Consider the following 21,703-nt stretch of genomic DNA (forward strand, 5'->3'; position numbering starts at 1 on the left):
CAGCAGGAAATGTGACTGTTTAAAGACAGATTTTAAACTCAGTGGACAGTATGTTGTTGCCATTTGTTTCTAAGTAACCCTTCACTGATACAGTAGCATTGCTAAATTAAGTTTGATCTATAATCACTTAAACATTGTTAGGAACTATACCCAATTTATGAAAAAATGCTTCTGAAAAAAAAAAAAAAAAGAAGAGGAAGAAGAAAAGGCACCACCAGAAATCCATTACAAACCCTTTGGAACAGGTATTTTTTTGTATATATGGCTGTGGAGAAGCTATGTTATTTTGTCTGAATAATATATTTGCATAAGATTACCTGCTTGGTATTATACTGGCTCAATAATGAAATCAAATGAGGCTTCAATGGAGGAATAGGTATTGCAGAAAACAATGAATGATATACACCTTATCTCTGGAAAGAATATTGAGGCTCTTTACAGAAAAAATGATGAGCTTGTCACCAGAAAATATTGATTTTCCTGTTGCCATCTCAGTTATTAAGCTTATGTTTTGCAGGCCAGAGTCTAAGAGCAAAAGAGTATTCTAGCCATTAAAAATGCCTGCCTAGAGAGAAAATGTGAGTGAGCAGAGAGGAAATACTTAGGGACATTGGCTGGAAAAATGTAGGAGGAAAAGTGTATGGGGAAGGCTTTTATCTCTTGGCTCAGGTTTAGATGTTGCTTCTGAACAGGTAACTGAGTTTTCCAAAAAGTATAGAGATAAATCTAAAACCCAAATCTGCAGACCTTGAGTAGCCTTAACCTTTCTTTTTATTTGTATGCACCTTTTGGCAAAAGGTGTCCGTCTGCCTGAGAGGAACTGTTTGAGCTCTCCTATCAGCTTCTCTCATGGATGCCTGAAAGCATTTTCTAGAGATGGTCAACTCCCATAGGTGCAGTGTAACAGCAGCTGCAGCAATGAGATTCAGTTTATTTTGGTTGGGCCATTGTCATCCACCCAGAGAAAAGTGCAAAATGAGGAGCTTGTCACCTCAGAGGTGTATTTATGGAGCAGGGTAATTGTAACTGTCCTCGGGCAGTGCGTGAGAAATATGGGTGTTGAAGTGGCTCTAAGGTGGGTGAGCTTCAGGAAACTGAGAGTCTTGTCTTCTGTGAAAACTGCTTACTAAGAGACTGGAGGGACAGGTCACAGTCATACCCTTGTGCCACTGCATTGACTGTTAACACATACATTGTGGAAACAATTCTTTAGACTGCTTTTCAAAAAGGCAAACTTAATGCCTTACTTAAGATTTAAAAGTTTAGAAATCAGATGTTTATTACAATATTTATAGGACCATGAAACCTTTGAAAGTTTGATGCTCTGACTGTTTCATGTTGTTTTAAAAGTGGCTCACAAGCTAGATAAAAGGAATGGTGGTTATTTTTAAGTAGAACAGTGTGGCAACAAACAGATAACATAAGTAAGAATGACAAAGACCACTTTTATCATATCAGCTACCTGAAAAATAGCTTTTCACACTGAATGTATTTCAGAGTCAACACCACCTTGTCTAGCTCTTGGTAGAGTTCTCTGTAAGAGACAGCATTCAGATATAGCACCAAAGGATAGGATGTTATATTACTGTGATTTCAATATAGACTTTAGGCTCTAATTCTTCAAAGCATTTAAGCATGAATTTGCACATCAAAGGTATGCACAATGACCTGCTACCCAGCAACTTCTGGTGAAATAACACATTGCATTATAGATAACTAAAAGGCAGAACTCCGCTGTGCAGAATGGTCAGTCCAGCTCTCTTGCTAACATAATGTTCATTATTAAAAGCAAATAACCAGAGATTGAACCATACTATCGTGTAATTGTCTTACTTATCTTCCTTCTTCATTGCGAAAATATTTGCCTTTAACATGGTGTTTGAAAATACTTTTACATGGTGTTTCCATTTGCCTTTGATTTTAGGTCAATAAATGACCTCCCTAGAAAAGAACTTCTTTTCCTTTCTATAACATTCAGAGCAAAAAGCATATCATTCAAGATTATTATAAATGCTTAAATAGGGGGGGTTCTTGTGGAGAAGCCTTCTACAACTTCAGTATAGAAGCACTACTAGGCCCTTCAATAACATATCTGATGCACTAGCATAGAGAGCAACGGAGAAGAACTCTAAAACATGTGTTTTTATTTGAACCAAATATGCTTCCTAATCAGAAGCATTAAAAATAGTTTCTAAAAAGCATTGATTTGAATAGAAATTCTAAGTGGTATTTTTAGTTATATTGCAAATGTGCCATACTGTATAATGGAAATATTGGACATTTACTTTAGCTTTACTGCATTGCAGTCAGATCCAGCCTGATAGGGTTTATCTGTTATCTCATTCAATTCCTGCAGAAAAATGAAATTATGTATTTCTCGTTGTGCTCTTGAAGCAGCAAATTCACTAGTCTGTTATATTTTTTGATACTGGGTTTATAGACTTTTTGGTCTTTTCCCTGCAAGCTTATCAACATTTGTAAATCGGTATTTATTTTTAACAAACTTCTCCTGCCCTACTGCTTTAAATTCCACAGTCCAGACAAGTAATTCTGAATGTGACTGTATTTTATTTTGGGAGGTCATGGTGGAGTGTCCAAGAGAGTAGATGGTATTCACAATACAGCTTGGTAGAATACTTGGTGCTTATTCCTATAGCACTAGAATGGAATTCTTACTAATTTACAACATATTTTTATAGCAGTATAATGAATTTTCTCAAGGAGTCAGGATTTTTTTTTCCCTATGTGGTAAATTATGCTAAGTCTTTGTGAGTTAATTAAAAATCTTATCTGTAATTATCTACAGTGTGTGCAAAATAGCTGTTCATGTAAGATCTAAAGTTAGGATTTTTTTATCACTGGCATCTTACTGGCTAAATTAGAAAAATGTGTGAATATCCTAAATGTTGCTTTACAACTTTAATTGAAAGGCATTAAATTGTGATTAGTGTCAGCCATCATGTCTATGTTATAACTTAAAATTCATTGTGCAATTATTGTATAATAAATCTAACTTGTATAAATACCAGTAATAATATTATTACCATTTTTGGTAGTAATATACCATGTTGTAATTATATACCATTTTTGGTCAGGGTCTGGAAAGATTAAAATCATCCTAATTCTATGATGTTTACTTGGAGTAATACTGTTATCAGTGATTTGAAGGATTAACTCGATTAACGCTAAGCTGGATTTTTGTAAGTATAAGTTCAAAATAATTAATGTTTTTGTTCTCTTACTGTAAGTATTGGTTTAAAATTACTAACTACTACTGCTTTTAGTGAGAAGGATATTTTGCAGATGCAAGTTGCCACTTGATTTGATTCATGCCACAACTCACTTATATGTGTGTCTGTTCCTTGGGGGTTTTCTGTGGGCAGCAGGAGAGTGTTTTGAGGGGGATAGGGGCTTTGTTGTTTTGTTGGGTTTTTTGTTTTGTTTTTCTTTGTTTTCCAAAAAGAAGTGAGGCACAAAATATGTCCAGAATAGGAAAGAGCTCTGGTGTTCATTGTAATATTTATTCTCTGCTGTTAGTCCCTGGTATGTGAAGTGATAGTGCATAGGTTTACAGGCAAGAAGATAAGCAGAATTTTAAAAGGACCCTGAAGAATTGTGCAATGTTTTTTGTGTCATAAAGTCAAAACCAAAAGAGAGCCAAATTAAGATTGAGGTAAAAGTTTGGCAGGAACGCTTTTAAAACTAATGCAAGTACTGAATGCATAAAATCAGGAATCAAGTTGGGAGTCATATGTTGGAAGCAGCAAATGTGCTACATTATCTGAAAAGATAACACATGCAGTGTTCATTTTTCTTAGTACCTAATTTAACTATCAGGTTTTTATTGCTGCTTCTGCTCAGTCCTTCCATTATTAGCTGAAGTTGACATTTCCCTCAAAAGTTCATCCTTGGTAGTAATAATTTGCTGCCATATAAAATAAATGACAACATAAAAGATTTTACTGATTGCAGTGCCAGTTGACGCTTTCTTGTTCTCTGTTGAAATGAGCACAACACATTGTCTGTTACAGCTGCACAACTACCCTGTGACCACAGTGTGTTGCAAGTTTTAACATTATTGCGTCTGTGTGTATTTTTCCCCATAAATTCTTCTTTGCAGAAGAATGTTAATTAGTAACTGATAGATATAAAGATTGCCAGGGACAGCCCATTAATTCCATTTACCTTAATGGCACTTAGATCTTAGCTTGCAGTACAGCTGTATTCAGACTGGATTATAAATGTAATTTTTTGCATCATTAAGTACCCTGATTAATCTTAGACAGCAAAAGCATAATTATAGAAACATAGGACTTGCAATGTGCCCGTTTAAAGTTTTAGCTTTGCATTTTTATATTTACATCATTGTAAACAACATAAGTTTTGAAAATTTACACTGGGAAGCAGTTTTTCTCCGTTTCTTAATAATCAACTCATGCCATTTCTCATTAACTTGTCATTTCTCATTACTACTTTTACTTGGATTTTTTTTTGTTTTATTTTTGTTGTTTGTTTGATTGTTTGTTTTAAGTACCTTTTGTGTAACACATTTTGGGTTTGACTGGTGCAATTACTGGATATTTGCATAGTAATTGACCTTCACTAGCAGTGTTCATTCTGCTCAAAGAGTATTAAGGAAAGTACATGTAGTCTCTGTCAGATTTCTGTGAAGGCTTCATGGAAGAGAAACTTACTGCTGGAAGATGTCATCATGTTACAGTCATCATGAATGCCCTGGTTAGAAGTCTGACAAACACTGTGTTGGGCCAAACAGGAGTGCCAATTCAGGTACCAGCCATGGACAGGAGCAGATTTGATGAGGTGCAGGTCTTTCACAGAGCAACCAGGGAGTGGCAGAGTCTACTTGAGTTCACATTTGCTGTTAACAGTTGGGAAACCTGACCTGCCTGAAATCTTGAAAGGTTTTACCATGGTTTTGGCTTGTTTTTCTTTGGTTTTCAGCAGCAAAAGGCTATGTAGCTCTACACTGAGAGCTACCAATGTGACCAATCCCTAGGCTGATAAGTGCATAATACTACTTGAAGTGTTAAACTTACAGTTCTAGTTAATAATGAGAAAGACAAGAAGTGACAGAAAGAAAGAGAAAATTTGCACTGGTAATTCCATTTCAATAATTGTAAATCTGAAAGGAAATCTAAGAGCAGTTACTTGAATGACAGTGCTTCAGAAATGCCATTTGTAAACAGCTAATGGATGGTTCTCAAGAACATACTGGATTTTTCAGGATCAGTTGACACTGCTGCATGCTGCAGATGTGCTGTGTGGTTCCTCATATAGAGCGTGAACTGAAGATTTTTAGAAGGGGAAAGAAGAAAAGCTTTCCAATGATCAATTCAAATTGGTGATTGCACAGATGCCTTTTTAAATAACAAGTATTTCTCAGGTGTGGAAGGGTTTGAGCAGATACAAGTCCATTTCAATAAAACAAACTACACTGTAGTTTTTAATTTTGTGTTTGAGTCTCCTAGCTTCCTCTTCTTTCAAGCTGTAGGCATAACCATGGCAAAGGCAATCTACTATGCAAATTTAAAGGAGATTACGATAAGCACTGTTTTCTCAGTAGTGCCTGAAAAGGCAGGAGCACTCTTAAGAAGACATAGGAAAAGAGGAGGGGTATTGGTTTGAAGCACTGAAATATGCAGCTGCTCCTGAAAGTAAAGTGGTTTTTTAAAGTATCCTATCCCATAGCAGAACTGTTTGTGCCTGCAGCTGCTCCTGAGAGCTGCCAGGGTAAAAGCTTCCCTCCTGGTAGGTGAGACTGTCTTCTGAAACAAGAACCAAAAGCCACGTGAAATGTGGTGAGGGGTTGCCCAAGGACACTGCTCTGAGCTAGGAAGAAGGGGTTGGTGAAGGAAGTGGTAGGTTCGGCTGCATATTCAGGCACAGGTCTCTGCAGTGACCTTGAACCATTACTTTCAATTCCCATCTGTAAGATGAGGATAATATTTCTTGGCCTTTTGAATGTGTCACAAAGATCCTGGTCATTAATGATTAATCCTGGCACATGAAGGTGTACAGTTACGTAAGTTTTAAGATATGGACATAATTGTCAAAGCTGAAATCCAAGGTCAGGTCTTGGTTTGAACTTGCTCCATCAGTGTCAAAATAAGCAGGAATAATTCCTTGTGGATAGGGTTCATCTCTTATATAATTTCAGTATAAAGCTAAAAGAGCTTTATAGTACCAGGTGGAATAACGTTTTCATTACTAATGTTATTTTTATAATCACAGATAATTAAATAGTTAGAAAATAAAACCAGTCTTAGGGCTCAGAGCTCTGCAGGTATCGAAGAAGTTAGAAGCAAATCCTATGGGGCTTGCACTGCAGTTTTAGTTTCTTCCTCATTTTTTCAGAATTCTTTCATTAGTTGCTGCCTTCTCATCAGGTCCCTCTTACCTATTCTGTGTTTCAGATATCTCCATGGCATAGCTTTCACTATAAAAGCAGAGACAGTGCAACCATACGGTATCCATAGACATCAATTTGTATATAAAATGGAAGCCTTCAAAATAACCAACTCTGGACTGTTTGTGCGTTGTGGAGTTTCTTTTCTGAAAAGATATGCTAGCAGTGCAGGTGTCTTTTACTACTTGACTTGCAGGCAACAACTAGTCAGTTCACATGCAATAAAATTGCCTGTCTTCACATCCATAGGTACTTGTGTGAGGTACTCTAGACATAGATGATTTTGAATCAATTATGCCTGTCCTATCTAGTGCTAAGGCATAAGGTTGTGAATGAGAACAAGTGGATTTGCCAAAAGTTCTAGTACAGCTCAGTTTTCATATGTTAATTACCTGCTTGTAAGTGGTCTTTGTAAAGCACTGTGAAATACTCAGATGAGACCTCCTATTCTGTTTAAGTTCATAATATAGATGAAATCCTTTTCAACCTGATTAATTCAAAATACTCAACAGCACCCTAGCTTCACTGAATGTTAAGTGATACTGCCCTTCTGGCTGGGGGTCAGCTGAGGACGTGGAAGAACTCACAAGGCCACTTGTCAGCAGTAGCTCAGTGTCTAGCTGCTCCATCCCTTCCTTTTTGCCCAAATTCTGGTTCCCATCCACAAGTATTAGTTTATTTGGGGTTCTACCCTGGAGAGACACAGCATCTCTTCTTATGCTCTGGACTATAGATTGGAACACAGTCCTTATCCAGTCAATGTACCTCTGACTACCTTGTGTGTGTCAGGACCAATATAGTCGGAACTGATTTAGGATAAGGGCATCCAGGTTGAGTTTGCTTGATCTAAAATCATGGAGAGACCAAAATCTACGTGAAGTGACTTTAAACAGAGAATTCAAGGAAAAAAGTGAACTAAGTCCAAGCCAAATCACTAGTATAGAAATAAACCATGTCACAATCTGCCATGACAGTGAAGAAATGAATGAATTGCTTCTTCTTAGATTGTCCTTTCACAACAACAAAAAAAAACCAAAACCAAAAGTAACTGAAGTAGGCCCAAAAACTGAAGACCCCCTACTACCTCCACATTTTTTAGTTTGTAGATATATGAATAATTATTTATGGTAGTGGACTCCTGGGAGGAGTGGAGATTGCAGTTTTAAGCGTGTTTTGAGATATCTTGAAATTTGGGACTTATATTTCTGTAGGCACAAAAGTAACTGTAAGGTTTTTTTCCTTCCTTTGTTTCATTTAGTTATGATTTGATCTATAAAAGGCTCAGAAGTCAGGGTCAGAATGGTACTTCCCTGGCAATACTTTTTTCTAAATCTTAATTTTGACATGTCATTCAGATAAAACTTCAAAGATGAAATCACACAGAAGCGTATGCTGTTAACTTTTCATCTTTTTCCAAATTATATGAAAACATGCTGAGAATTATTTAATGCTTCACATTTCAGAAATGGGTAGGGAGGGATTAAAGTGCTTCAAATATTGAATGAGCCATAACTATATTCTCCACAGCTGTTCAGTGCACTCAGGATCGCTGTAATGATTTAGTCACTAAGACTGGCAGAAGACTTGGAATGAACCTCAGTGGCAATCTGGAGAGAATTACTCAAAAAGTACAGTCACAATACAGGTATAAGTGTGTTCTTTTCATCGAAAGGGGATATAATTTTGGTCTTGTACCATGAAGAAATGTGAGACATTTCAACTGATGGGAAGTTGGCTTAATTATGTAATAATCTCCATTTGTTCTAAATTATTTCTTTTCTGTCTTTTCCAACTTTCTGCATCCTAAAGAGTCTGAAGTAGAAATGCAGATTGCTTTTAATTTTCCAGTTACAAATACCTTATTAAAATGCAAGCCACCTCCTGGCCACCTATTTCTCTCATCTTCCTGGGGTCTTGTGCAGCTTAATACCATATTCTAATGTTGTTTACGCATATGTAGTTACTAAGCACAGTAAATTTTTTTTTCATTATTATGTAAGCTCCCGAACTATATAAAGAGGAATTTACTACTTTTTTCTTCCATTTTACAATTTCCTATTTCTCTGTGTCTTAGTGGAAGTGAGTTTCGTGAACACAGTCTCATCCTGGTTCAAAACTTCAGGCAGGTTTTAGAGCTAATAATATGGAGGAAGTAAGCAGGTTAATGATTTCTCCTATAGGCCATAATCTATGAGCCAAGCAAAGTTAAAATATTTTTTTTTGCACGCAAGGAGATATAATGCTCTTAGTGATCTGCATGAGGGCTATGAATATAGCTGTGCACATTATTTACCTTCATACTTAACCATTGCCTGATAGAAGAGTTGCTGCATATGCAAACTATAGCACTTCAGTTCCTATGTGTCAAGAGCCTGGGGAACATTATTTTTCTGTGTTGACTGCTAGTCATGAAATTAATTTAAATAAAATTGTCGTGAATCTCAAGATGGTTGGCGATATGATGGCAGTTGGTCACATAGATTTATCCTTGAATTTTCATAAGGATAGAAGAACATTTCTTCTGAGAGGAGGGAATGAAGATATTGTATGTGCTTTTTTTCAGTGCTGACCTAAAAGAAAAAAAAAAGAAAAAAAAAAAGTCTGTGATCAAATAATCATGGCAACAAATGTTTACACTTGCACATGAAGTGAAATGCTTCTACTAGATTTTGAAGACAGACATCCATTTAGGAGACTTAGTGGCTAAGCAAGCAGAGCAGCTTTGGAAAATGTTTCAACTGGATTGTTGATGTGTTTTACTCTGAAACAGTTGGAAAATGAGAATCTGAAAAATTTCTGTCTCTCCGAGATTCAGCTGCTGTGTTTTAACCTTCGCTTCTTTAAACTATTTGCTCACTCACACACCACCGCCAAAACACAGGAAAAAAATATTCTGTCCCCATAATATTTGTGTCCTTTCATGGTGTAAAATATAGATTAAATGATGTTTTGGAGTCCCTTTTAGTCTCTCATTCTCTGGTTCTACAAGTATGGATTAAGAATTGTGACTTCTCCCAGTGCTAAATCTTAACTCATTAAGACAGATTTTGAAATGTGTTGAAATGTTATAAAAGTATAGATTTGATAGACTATTTTAATAATGTCTGAAGCATCCTTTGTTTGTTTTTTTTTCAGATAAGAATATATATTTTTAAACATTTTGATTATACTTTATGCCTTAGTTCTTAAAGGTTTCTTTGGAGTCACCAGAAAAAATGTGGTAGATAAGAAGAATTTTTAAAATAGGCTAAAAAAGCATAGCAGCATGATCAGGAAGGTTGCATTGCAGAATTATTTGCCCACTCCTTAAACGCGTCTATACACAGTCACTTCTCTGAAAAACATGTAGTATTTTGTAGAGACCACTTTGGACTCTCGTACTTGTGAGCAATTCACTTGCAAGAGTGAATCAAGTGCCCCTCTGCCAGTTCTATCTCTGGCACACATCCTGCTTTTTATTGTTGTTGTCATTAGAAAGACCCACTGTTATTAAATATCAATCATAACATTTGGTCCAGTTTTCTGAAATTCATTCACATATGAAAGATGCTGTTGGGTATTTGTTGTGTAACCCTCATTATGCCTGCCAACCTTTTGTTCTGAGCTCTTTTCTTAAGCACAAATCATGAAAATGTCCTTAGCTTTTTTCTAATGGGTTCTTTCTCTCATTAGCTTATTTTTGCTCTGCTGTTGGTTGAAGCTGAGAAGACAAATGGCATGTGTAAACCTTAGGTTTTTGTCTTTATTGGTACCTTTAGAGATCTCTTTAGAGAGATTATAACACATCTCTTTTTGTTTTAAGCAATTGTTTTGTGCTTAATCATACTTTTACTGTCTGCCATTGACCATTTAAGTGAGCAGTTGAAAATAAATAATCCACCCCTTCCTTCTCACCACTTCGGTAACGCCCACTAGAAGTCGAGTAATTCTCCCACTTTCAAGGTGGTCATGTTAGTCTGTTCTTGTGCTGCAGTTGTTGTATTGAGCATTGTCCACTGGATAACTGAGCAATAGGACAGACATGCCAAATTTATTTGCCTTTCACCTTCTCTTCTTTGGTAGAATCAGGTAGAGTATTGTGTGTCCTTTGGATCAGCACTAGGGAATAATCATGGTTTTGTAATTTGGAATATTATTACCCATGATATTCTTGCTCTGTTTGTTGAAGAAACTGGGAAACATGTTTTGAATGAGATTGGATTGAAGAGAAAGAAAGAGCCATCCCATTGCAGAAAACCAGTTGAATACCACCCTGGAGAGTTGTTCTGAGAGATGCAAGGCAAGCCACTTAACCCAAGCTTTTCTCAGATAACTTTTTGCATTGTTAAGTCCCACTTGCAGTTGTAAGGCTGCATTTAGTCTGTGTAGCACCTTCACCGATGTATCTCAAGTCAGGAGCTGTATGGTGAACATATGAAAGGCAATATAATAGTAAGTGCTATTAAGTATATTAAATTGGTTATCTGGAACTAGTATTTTTGAGAAATACCATCTTTTCTCTAACAAAGAAGTTTTGAAAATTAGTTAATTATACTTGTGAAGTACTCACATCCTGTGTCAATGAAGACTGTAGGAGACCCAATGAATAGGCTAGTAATTCCCATTGGGAGCAGAGTTTCAGCTTTATACAGTAAATGAGGTCTAGGGCTATCCATTGAACCCCTTGGACAAAACACAATGTTGAACAGTTGCTCATTAAGTGAACATTGTCTATCTTCTGAACAGAACAAAGCCAAGATCTTTCAGAAAAGATATGTGAACATATTTCAAAAATGTAAGTTTGTGAAAGTGTTAAATTAAGGCTTATAGGCATTTCATGGTTTTAAGGGCTTGATCCGCCTCTTTAATGTTCTTTTAGCACTGTGTTTCTGTATTTAGCATACGCATGCATACATACACAGATTTGTTCCAGTTTGACAGTCCTTCACATGTTGTTTAGTGTGTTTGATTAGCATAATCACTGCGTGATTATTTCTCACTAGCCTTACCATATGCAAATTCTTGTCTTTTGACTGACAACCATTATTAGACAATCAGAGTATAAGGATTTGCATAAGCTCTATGAGGTTACAGTATTTCTGTGCAGTACCACGATGAATGCAAATCCTTTTCCTCTTACTGGTTTCTGTATATTCAAGCAGTTTACCAGAAATGCTGCTGCCACCTTAGCAACTCATTGCCGAGTGGAAAAGTCTACAAGAAAAAGAGAGCAAAAAGGAAAGCAGGAAAGAAATACTTGAGTCACATCAGAAAGGTGACTAGACAACTGCTAGAATTAAACAGCTTCATTAAAAAAAATAATTTCAAAAAACAAGACATTTCAACAGGATAATCAAAAGTTTACTTGGGAAATTCATTCTGAAGTACTATTCACATTACATAAACCAGTTACGTTGTTTGGGAACTGACTGCAGTTTTGTTTTTGATAGATACCATTTTAAAAAGAAAAGCAATTCTTCTGCTAATAATGCACATTATTGTAGTCATTGTGGTACTTTATATGAATTATTTTATATTTAACTTGGTGAAGTAATATTTCTATTTTATATACATGAAAAACATCAGGTTAGTTCTACTCTATTTCATTGGTAAGAGCAGAAATGATAGACGCTAAGAAAAGATGTGTAGTGCTGAGTTTGATTCACTGCATAATTATTAACCATAATTACTAGGGCAACAGTGAATACATTAGCTGCAAAAAGGATAAGCCATGCATGGCAGCACTTCTAGAACATGCATTTTAACCATTTGACATCATATTGTTTTACTTTCACATAAAACTAAAATGTTGTTGAACATGCTTTTTTTTTATTTAATTATGCTTACTAAGCTCTTCCCATCATTCCTTTTGAATTGTGTTCTTTGGTTTGTTTATAAGATTCTTATTCATAGATTAATGTGGTGTTGAAAAAAAGACCCTAGATTGCTAGCTCTAACAATGACATGTATTTCTTATGGAAATACAGAAAGTCAAATACGCTTCGGTTCAAAACACTGAGCTGTTGTTGAACTGTCTGGTTTCTAACCTGGACACAAGTATATTAGGAATGCATCAGGTAGATGGTAAGTTATAGATCTGGCACTTCTGGAAAGCATCAGACCTGCTACATGTGATGCAGAGATTTTTATTGTTTTTTTTAACATGCACAATTAAAAAATACTTTCAAGCGGTTTTAGATGGTTGTGCACACACAGAAATAAAATGCAATGTGTGATACCTAGTAGGTTAAATACTTTCTGGACGTTTTAGACCTATCGATCATGCTTTGTACAGCTTGAATCACAGAATCACAGAATGTGCAGTTGCATTAGATGCTAAGTGTCTCCTGGAGAAGAAGGAGTCAACTGAACAGTGCCCAAAATATGGGCACTCTATACCAGGTGATAGAAGGCTGAATGCCAAGCAGTTCTCCAGAACTTCAGAGTTTCTGCATAAGTAATAGTATAACAATGTAATGTAGTGTAATCATATAATATTGCTGCATCTGTACAATTGTTCAGCATGATTGTAGGGGAAATCATTGTGAATTCTGGATACTACTGACATTGGAGGGGAACTCCTTAATTCTCAATTGGAAATAATCAAGTTATAACTGGAGATTTCCCATGGCTTAGTAACTGCTCTTCAAAGAATAGAAACTATTCCTGCTAGTATGTCACAATTATAATGCAGTAAGCAGTGTTATGTTTAAACTGTTTGGTGCTAAAACTGCACACGTCATGCAGTTTTATAAATGGAAATTCTGAGAGATCTTGATAGCTGTGTCACTGAATTCACTTACCTGTTCAAGTAATGGAGGTCAGTCTTTTGGTGGGTAATTTTTTTTGTAAATTACCACTAAAATGATCTACAGCAGTTTTTTCCTCAAAGCTTCAATGACCTGACGAGTTCTTCTGTTCACTTAGTACAGGGCCATAGTGATTTGTGTCAATCTTTTGCAGCTAATTTCTTTAGCTTTGAGGCAAAAATACCTTCTTACTTATTTGATTGTTTTAGGTCTGTGCTATGTTCTGAACAGCCTCTGAACATCCACATTATCATCATCATCCTTTGGCCTGGTTGCTTTTGTTTATAAACGTTAGTGCAATTCCATTAGTTTACTACCAACCTCAAGCATTTGAAATTGCCTTGGCTTTAATACACAATTAAAAGATAAAATAAAATAAAAATAACTCCTTTTGGTTTACATCCTTTTGTGATTTGAACCTTTATGTATCAAACTTGCATGCTTTCCTTTGCTATCAATTTGACATTGTTTTTAACTTAGGCATACTCTTATGCCTCTGGGATGAGAAGTCATATAAAAAGGACTTATAAAATCCATATATGTGTAAAAGATGTGTTGAAATTCAGCAACAACTATGTGTTTGAATTTCAGTTTTAGCATTAAAAAATCATTCACAAAAGAAAAAGAACTCTTACATAAATTTCATAAATAATTATTAAAATTTGTATTTCTAAAGGATCAAATAGCGGTGTAGGTAAAATTTATCAGACTGGGTTCTGACTTCTTCAGGTATTTAGTGAAATCTAATGAGATGGAAACTTGGCTACAAAAGACCTTCAAGGATAGCAGCTATGGTGATTCTGGAAAATTTGCCCAGGCAGGTAGGATAACATGGCACCTCCTGGGTCAAGTTCTTTGTGATTTTGTGGTAAATGTTTCACCCAGAAAAGTTCATGCAACACCCACTCCTTTCATCTGCAATAAACAAAATAAAGAGCTATTGTGCTGTGGTGAGCACAAGAACAAAGAACAAGGTTGTTGGTCTGACAAGGTTGAATTTGAAACAAGCAACCAAGACCAAATGAGAGCAATCAGGTCAAAGCTAATAAAATACAGGAAGGGGCCAACTTCTGCCATGCCCTTGGTTTTAAGCCTGGATTTCAATGAAGTACGCTAAGCCTCTGAAGATGGGAGTAAATGAAGTCAATAGCATCTAAGAAATAAAATAAAAACCCAGCAATCGTAATATAGCACTAACAATAAGTAAAAAACAGATTTTATCAAGGTTTATCACGATAGCTTTGATTTTGAAAGCAAATACCATTTACAGAAATTGAAATACAATTTATACATCTAATTAGTAACATTCTGTGAGCCTAGAAGTGCTTGGAGATTCTGTTAAGTATCTCACACCTTGCTGATTATCTCAGCTACATGATATTATTTCCATCTTTATACATCCCTACAATTCTTGCTCTCTGTTTTCTGGCAATCAGCTGTCTCTCGTTGTTCCTCTGACTCTCAGCAGGGCTTCTCTCTTCTAATGTCTGTGAGATCTGAGTGCTTATCGTGCTGCACCTAGGTATGCTGTTACCTCTCTCAAATTTTCTGCACAAAATTTCTGGAGGCTTATCTGGTGTTTTTGGATGTTTATTTGAAATTTATGGATTGGTAGTGGTGTTTTCCAAATGAAATCTCCAGGGAAAAACAGTAATGTCAAATACCAGTCCAGCATTCTGTCTCAACTTTATTAGGATCTGGAGCTAAGTTTTGAAGTTTAATTTTGCTTTGCAGTATCAAAGAGCAATTGGCAGAGAAGTGATTCTTACTTTGAAGCAGCTTTTCTTAATCAACTTGGAGGCTATCCAGAACACTTCTTCATTTAGAGCCACAAACACAAATCATCCAGTTCACAGTAAGGCCATGTAGCTGTACATATGGAAGTCTGCATCTTTAGAAAGAGAAAGGGAAGTGTGCAGATGGGTTTCTGTATCAGCAGATAAACAAGAGAAAAACTGTGGAGTGATTTGGAAAGAAACTCCACATTTTTCCATGAGACCAAAATAAAATCAAATAGAAAATAGACCAACTATTCCACATATTCATGATTTTTCTCAATTCTGAAAAATTGTCTCATTCTCAATATGTGAGCAACAATTACCCAAGCCATCCAACCCCATTTGGAGCTAGAATTATTGCTGTGAAGATGGGTAAATCCAACTCAAAAAATTAGCTGTTTCATCTTATGAACCATGGTGGTACCTTTCATATGACCATTAGTGAGCTTCTTCATTTGCTTTCTTAACTTACTGCACTTGTGAGATAATGAGAAAGAGTTTAACATGTTTACACTGAAGCTTAAGCTAATGGTGTCTCACAACTGTGGTCAATGTGAAGGCAAACAGCTACACTGAATCAAAGAATGCACAATTTCTTGTTACCATTTGCTGACTTACTTATATGTCTGAGCTTGAGCTTTTTCTGAGTATCATAGACCCACAGTAGTGAAAGGAACAGTGCCCTTTCTTTTCTAAAGAAATGTAGGCTAAATTTCTCCAAACTTCAGCAGCAATGAAATAGCATCAGTTAAGACCAGGTTATGCTTTAGTGTCGAAAATCACAGAGTACAGGTCTATTGGTTCTGCTCACATGAGAAGTCACCTCTTGAATAGTGGAGCGGTGGAAAAAAGAAAAGCTGTTACTGTCTATTTACTTTCCTATGTGATTATGTTCTTTCTGTTGTATAGAACAGTATTTTTGGACCATGGTCTTTCTCAAGAGCATATTATTGAGTTAAATGAGTCCCCCTAGCTCGTCGTTTGATCACTATAGAAAGTCTTATACAGCATGCTGTAGTGTTTTGGAGCTTGATATAGTGAGCCATCAGTGTTATTCTGGGGTTATGTTACAGTGACATCCCTATTTTCTAGGTGGGATTGGTGGGTTTTTTGTGCTGGTGGTTGCACAAATACATGAGGTATTTCACTTTCACATCAAATTGAAGATGATGTTCAAACTGAGCGTTTCTTCCAAACCTGTCTATATAACTCTGCCATTATCCTTGTTCCTTTTTTTTACCAATCTGAATTTCTTTTCAACAGGAATTAGTTTAATGACCTAATTAATATCTGACACTGAACAACTATCAGGTGATGCAGTATTTCTTTAGTGAGCTGTTCTAGATTCACTGTAATAGAGGCCATGACTGTCTTCTATTACAGATTCTGTGAATAACTGGTTACTCAGAGAAAAAGCTCTGTTTCTTTATTTATCAAATAACCCTTTGCAAACAGACTAGAAAAAAAGTGAATCATGGGGATATGAACATAGAAAAAGTTTGCTGGTTTTTTTTGCAAGATGCATACAAATTGTGCCATGTGAAAACTGGTTATTGTTGGAATTAGAAAATTAGTTGTATTTACGTCATCAAAGTCTGTGAATTTTTGAGAATACGATTTGAAGATAAAAACTATCAGTGGTTTTACCAAGTTCCTGTAAAGCTATTGCTAGATTTTAAAAATAGCTGTCAAATGCTTCCTGTGGAAAAAAAAATAAAAATAAAATTTTATCAATAAATTTGAGGAAGTTGATTTCAATCCTCCACATCAAAAAGTCTCTTGAGTACCTTTTGTGAAATTCTGTGCCAAAATAGTACTTTTTTTCTTATGAGGCCCTGATGAGAAGACACTGCCAGAACAGCATTCTGGTAGAGGTTGGTTCAGAATAATGCTTTTCATGAAGCTTGAAATTCATCCTTCAAGTAGGTTTTATTCAAAATAGTTTTTTCTAAATGGCTGAAACACAATCTTTGGAGGATTTGGATTTTCCATAGGTTGTGTAGAAGTTGTTTTATGGAAAAGATTAATTTTTTTGTTCCTGGAAAATTATTGTATCTTTCATAATACTAAGCTATTGTTTGTTACTCTGGAATTATTTTTATATAATATTCTTTCATGTACTGGTTTTAGCTGGGATAGAGTTCATTTTCTTCCTGGTAGCTGGTGTAATACTATTTTTTGGATTTAGGATGAGAGTCGTGTTGATAAAACACTGATCCTTTAGTTGCTGCGAGCAGTGCTTACCCTAAGTCAAGGACTTTTAAGCTTCTCATACTTCCCTGCCAGCAAGGAAGATGGGAATGCACAAGAAGGTGGGAGGGGACGCAGCCAGGACAGCTGACCCAAAATGGCCAAAGGGATATTCCATACCATATGATGTCATGCTGAACAATAAAACTGGGGGGAGTTGGCTAGGGGGTAGTGGCGGGTGCTTGGGGACTGGCTGGGCAACAGGTCAACAGGTGGTAAGAAATTGTATTGAGCATCACTTGTTTTGTATATTGCTTTATCATTAGTATTATTTTCCCTTCCTTTTCTGTCCTATTAAACTATCTTTATCTCAACCCATGAAATTTACCTTTCTTCTGATTCTCTCCCTCGTCCCACTGCGAGAGAGTGAGTGAATGGCTGTAGTGTTTAGCTGCCTGCTGGGTTAAACCACAACACTTCACATTTCCATTGATCCTTTTCTTGGTAATTTTATTTAACATATTCTTGTTTCATTTAGTGAGCTAGTTTCTCTGTAATATAAAAAACATAAATGGGTGTTTTGATAGGTAAACTTGTTCAGCATTTATAGCTTTTGGCTTTCTTCAGTAAAGAGAGATTGGTGCATATGGAATTGAACTAAGGATATGTATTTCAAGATAGATAATGACACTTTGTTCCTTTCTGAATTAACTCTTTGTAAAACTGCACAAAGAAGAGATATTAATTTTCAAAGAAATATAATAGTTTTCTGTTGTATGGGTTATGGTATGGCATGATGGAGAATCTGTTCTGAGACTATAGAAAACATAGCATGCAGTGAAATGGCAAAAGCTTTTATTTTTCTTCTTCTTCTCTCTTTACAGATGGACCCAATTCAAAAAGCTGTAATAAATCATACATTCGGGGTTCCTCTTCCTCATCGAAGAAAGCAAATCATATCATGCAACATTTGCCAGCTGAGATTTAATTCTGATGTAAGTCGATCATTTTGTATCAGATTAGAAATATGTACTTATCTTCTGGGATGTGCCATAATTTGCATAAATTGAACCTAAATGAAATGTTGTGATTTCAGTTTGTGGCTCAGCAGATGAAAAGGCTGTAGGATGCTTCAAATAAACACAATTATTTGGTAGTGTTTATACACCCGGCCAAATTTTCCCTACGGATATATCCCTGCAAGCTCATCAACTTCAGTTGTGCTGCACAGAGTGTAAATAGGAAAATGAATTGATTCATTATTGCTAATAAGGCTGAAATATTTGCTCAGTCCTAATTCCTCTACCAGTCCTGGTTATGCTTGCCTTCCTTTTCAGCCTGTAAATGCTAGAAGATATTCATATATACTTATATTTCTCATGGATCCACCTTCCTTTTTCCATCCTTATAACAGTATCTCTCCCTAGCCAGAATTGTATTTTAATGTTCCTGTCCTACCACTATAGGCTTAAAAAAAAAAATTGTTTTTTTTTTGTCAGCTGGCTCCTACCTTATGTCCTCTCATTCCTCCAACAATGATGTCGAGCAAGCTGAACTGGAGATGGTCTCTAATATACAGAGGAAACCCATCCCTGATAATGACCCAAGGAAGATGTGCTGTGGTGCTCCTTACCAAGACATACCTGTTCTCTCACAGAAAAGCCTCCTAGAATTTAACTCCTTTTTTTCTTTCTCCAGGATCATTATCTGGGCAGGCAAAACCTGACATATGACTTTTTCTTCTGCTATATTAGTCACTCCAGGAAGTTTATTCACATGGGCATCACTGGTAGAAATTTATCTTCCTCTACGAAATGTCTTTCATTTACTACCTGTTTTACTAATTTAAATATGGAAGGTACTTCTGTCAGAATAAAAATATTTGAATTTAGAGTGAGGTCTAACCCGAAAATTTCCATGAGTTTCCTTCCTTATGCTACTCATATGAAGAGGTGGAATAATTCCTGTGTGCTGCTGCTGCTTTGTAGGCAACTATTTATGTACAGGTTGTACCTATTTTTAGTTTATAAATTATTTATCAAAGCTATGAACTTATCAATAACTTAAATTGAACCTTGAAGCCTTCTTTTAAAGATTGGCCACCTAGGGATTAAAATAATGCATCTCTCTCCATTCTCCTCAGCTTTTTATTCCTTAGAAAGAATTTTAACAAGATCTGAGTCGCAATTTCCAGACCAGTCAGCATCATGTACTTACTTTCACTGATGTCGCCAGGTTTTCTAGTTCATGGACTAAATGGACACCTTCCTCTTATAACATTGACATCATTCTCAAACTGTGCAGGGAAAGTAATACATTCTCTGGATCTGTTGTGTCCCTCACAGATAAAAATAGAAGAGTCCAATTAAGACCTCCCATTTAGAAGCTGGATGCTAGAATTATGGCTATGGATACAGAGCCATTTGTGAAGAGAGGATTATGGAGACTTCTGGGCCACAGTAGATCCCGCTAACTGAGCAGCCCAGCTCATCACTCATAATTTTCAGCTTTGTCTTAGGAAAAAGCATGTCACACTGAGTCAAACTTAGTATATAGCTGCAAGAGACATCAAACACTCAAGTGTTATACACCAAAGTGAAACACTTCCTTTCAAAGAGTTTGTACCATTTGTTAGTCTGCAAAAAGATCCTAACAAAAGAGAGGATGAGCACATCATTAGAATGACTTGTCATTAGAAGATACACAACTCAGATTGATACCTGGAGTGGAACATTTTCTAGCTGACAGGAGCTAGGCATTTTCAAAATGTTTGAAATAAAATTCTTCTACACAGAAGCAAACAAGATATTAGTGGACACAGATACTTTTTAGTCAGAGAACTCGTATGTTCCTCTACTGTTCATATTTTGCTGCTCCTAGAAAGGATTCCAAAAAAGAAAGGAGGAAGCAGAGTGGCTATTTTCAGTCATCCACAGTGTCAAAAACATGGTTTCAGAAAAAAAATCCATTAACTGAGACTGTTCACAGCAAAATCTTAGAAGAAAAGATTGTTAAGGTGATGTTTAGTTGTCCCTTCACACCTTCAAGGGTTAGGGGCTTGTACTCCAATTTGCCAACACTGTTCAATAGAAGGTTGTTCTAATGCTTCCCTTTCTCAAAGTAAATCACTATCATTAACTTTATGGAATGAGGAGACATTCTTGCTGAATATCTTTCACTTTCCACTTTTAATATTCACCTAATTTTTAAAGCAATTCCAGTGTTGCTGATTGATGGAGAGATTATGATCCAAATGCTGCCCAGTGATAAACCTGAGATGTTATCTCTCCCCTTTTCCCTATGGCACAGGAGATATCTGTGGCTATCTTTATGATGGTCTCTTCTTATTTCAGTACATATCAATTTTTTAAGTGCTGAAAATAACCAAGTGTTCTGCTTAGGCTTTTCAAGAAATAATAAGTAGTCAGAGTTCCACTACAGTTTAGAAATGCTTTTCTGGAATGTGATGGGAATAGGCAGAGCTAAGTTCCTCAGCTGCTTGGGTAATTCTGAATGTCCATCAGTTTTTGAAGCAAAAATGTGCTAAACTAGAAATTTAATGTTGGGACTTAAAGGCGAGATTGCTTTGAAGAAAAAAAGCTATTAGCTATCATTTTTTGGTAACTCTACTATATGCATGGCAAGCACACACACTGTAATTTTTTCTCTTATTATTGTGAAAAAGTTTTCATTTACTGAATATTCCTACCTTTCATTTTCATCATATTTTGTTTAACATTATTTTAAACCATAACAACAATAAATAGCTTTTCTGTTAGGAAACCTAGGGCTCTGTGGCTGTTCTGCCAATGTGTCTTTATTTTTAGATGCTGGAGATAGGATTTATCAGAGAGTAATGAATAGAAATTCCATTTACCTACTGCACAACAGTATTATGAAAATGTTTACAATAAAACAGGTCTGTGAGATTTTTCATTTTTGCAGAGAATACAGAATTTTCTCCCCTTTGATACAGATTTCTTTCAGAGCAGACGAGCTTTTCTTCTGGTTACATGGTATCAAAATTACATTTCAAAGAAAAATGAGAAAAGGCGGTACAATAGTCTAAAATTGTTTAGCTTCTTTCTAAAGGAGTTATCTATTAATCTTCATGACAGCTGTGTGTTCAGTATTTCTTTTTAAAATAAATGTTCTCATACAAGGGAAGGGAGGAATGAGCAAGTAACCAAAGCCTCTCCATGCTGAGAAAAAACATTAGAACAGCAGAGATAGGTTCTGTGGAGTCTTTTTCACACAGTGAACTTCTTTATTCGTTTTTTTTTCTTTTTTTCATTGAGAGAGATCTGTATATAACATTTACATTCCCATTGTGCATCCAGTACAGGGCAAAACATTTAAGTATGTGCTTAGCTGCAAGAGTGTGAGTTGCCATTTAGGCTTTGGCAGCCGCTGAGAGCTATTGTACCAGTTCAGAAGAACTGTAAATGCATGTTTTGTAGTAAACATTAAACATCTGCTAAAAGCACCCTGCAAAATGAAGTCCAGCTGACTTCAGCAGG

General features: G+C 36.0%; 1 protein-coding gene across 1 annotated transcript in view; it reads left to right on the plus strand.

The window, feature by feature from the left end:
• Positions 1–21,703, plus strand: part of LOC104544894 (zinc finger protein 385D) — a gene marked incomplete at its 5' end in the record, with an annotated part of 69,130 nt that overhangs the window by 20,553 nt on the left and 26,874 nt on the right. The window contains one exon of the mRNA XM_010189931.1: positions 18,068–18,178. Coding sequence (XP_010188233.1) covers positions 18,068–18,178 — 111 coding nt within the window. The remainder of the gene's footprint in view (positions 1–18,067; positions 18,179–21,703) is intronic.

Source organism: Mesitornis unicolor, unplaced genomic scaffold (genome assembly GCF_000695765.1).
Source record: "Mesitornis unicolor isolate BGI_N332 unplaced genomic scaffold, ASM69576v1 scaffold12640, whole genome shotgun sequence".
Classification (NCBI taxonomy): domain Eukaryota; kingdom Metazoa; phylum Chordata; class Aves; order Mesitornithiformes; family Mesitornithidae; genus Mesitornis; species Mesitornis unicolor.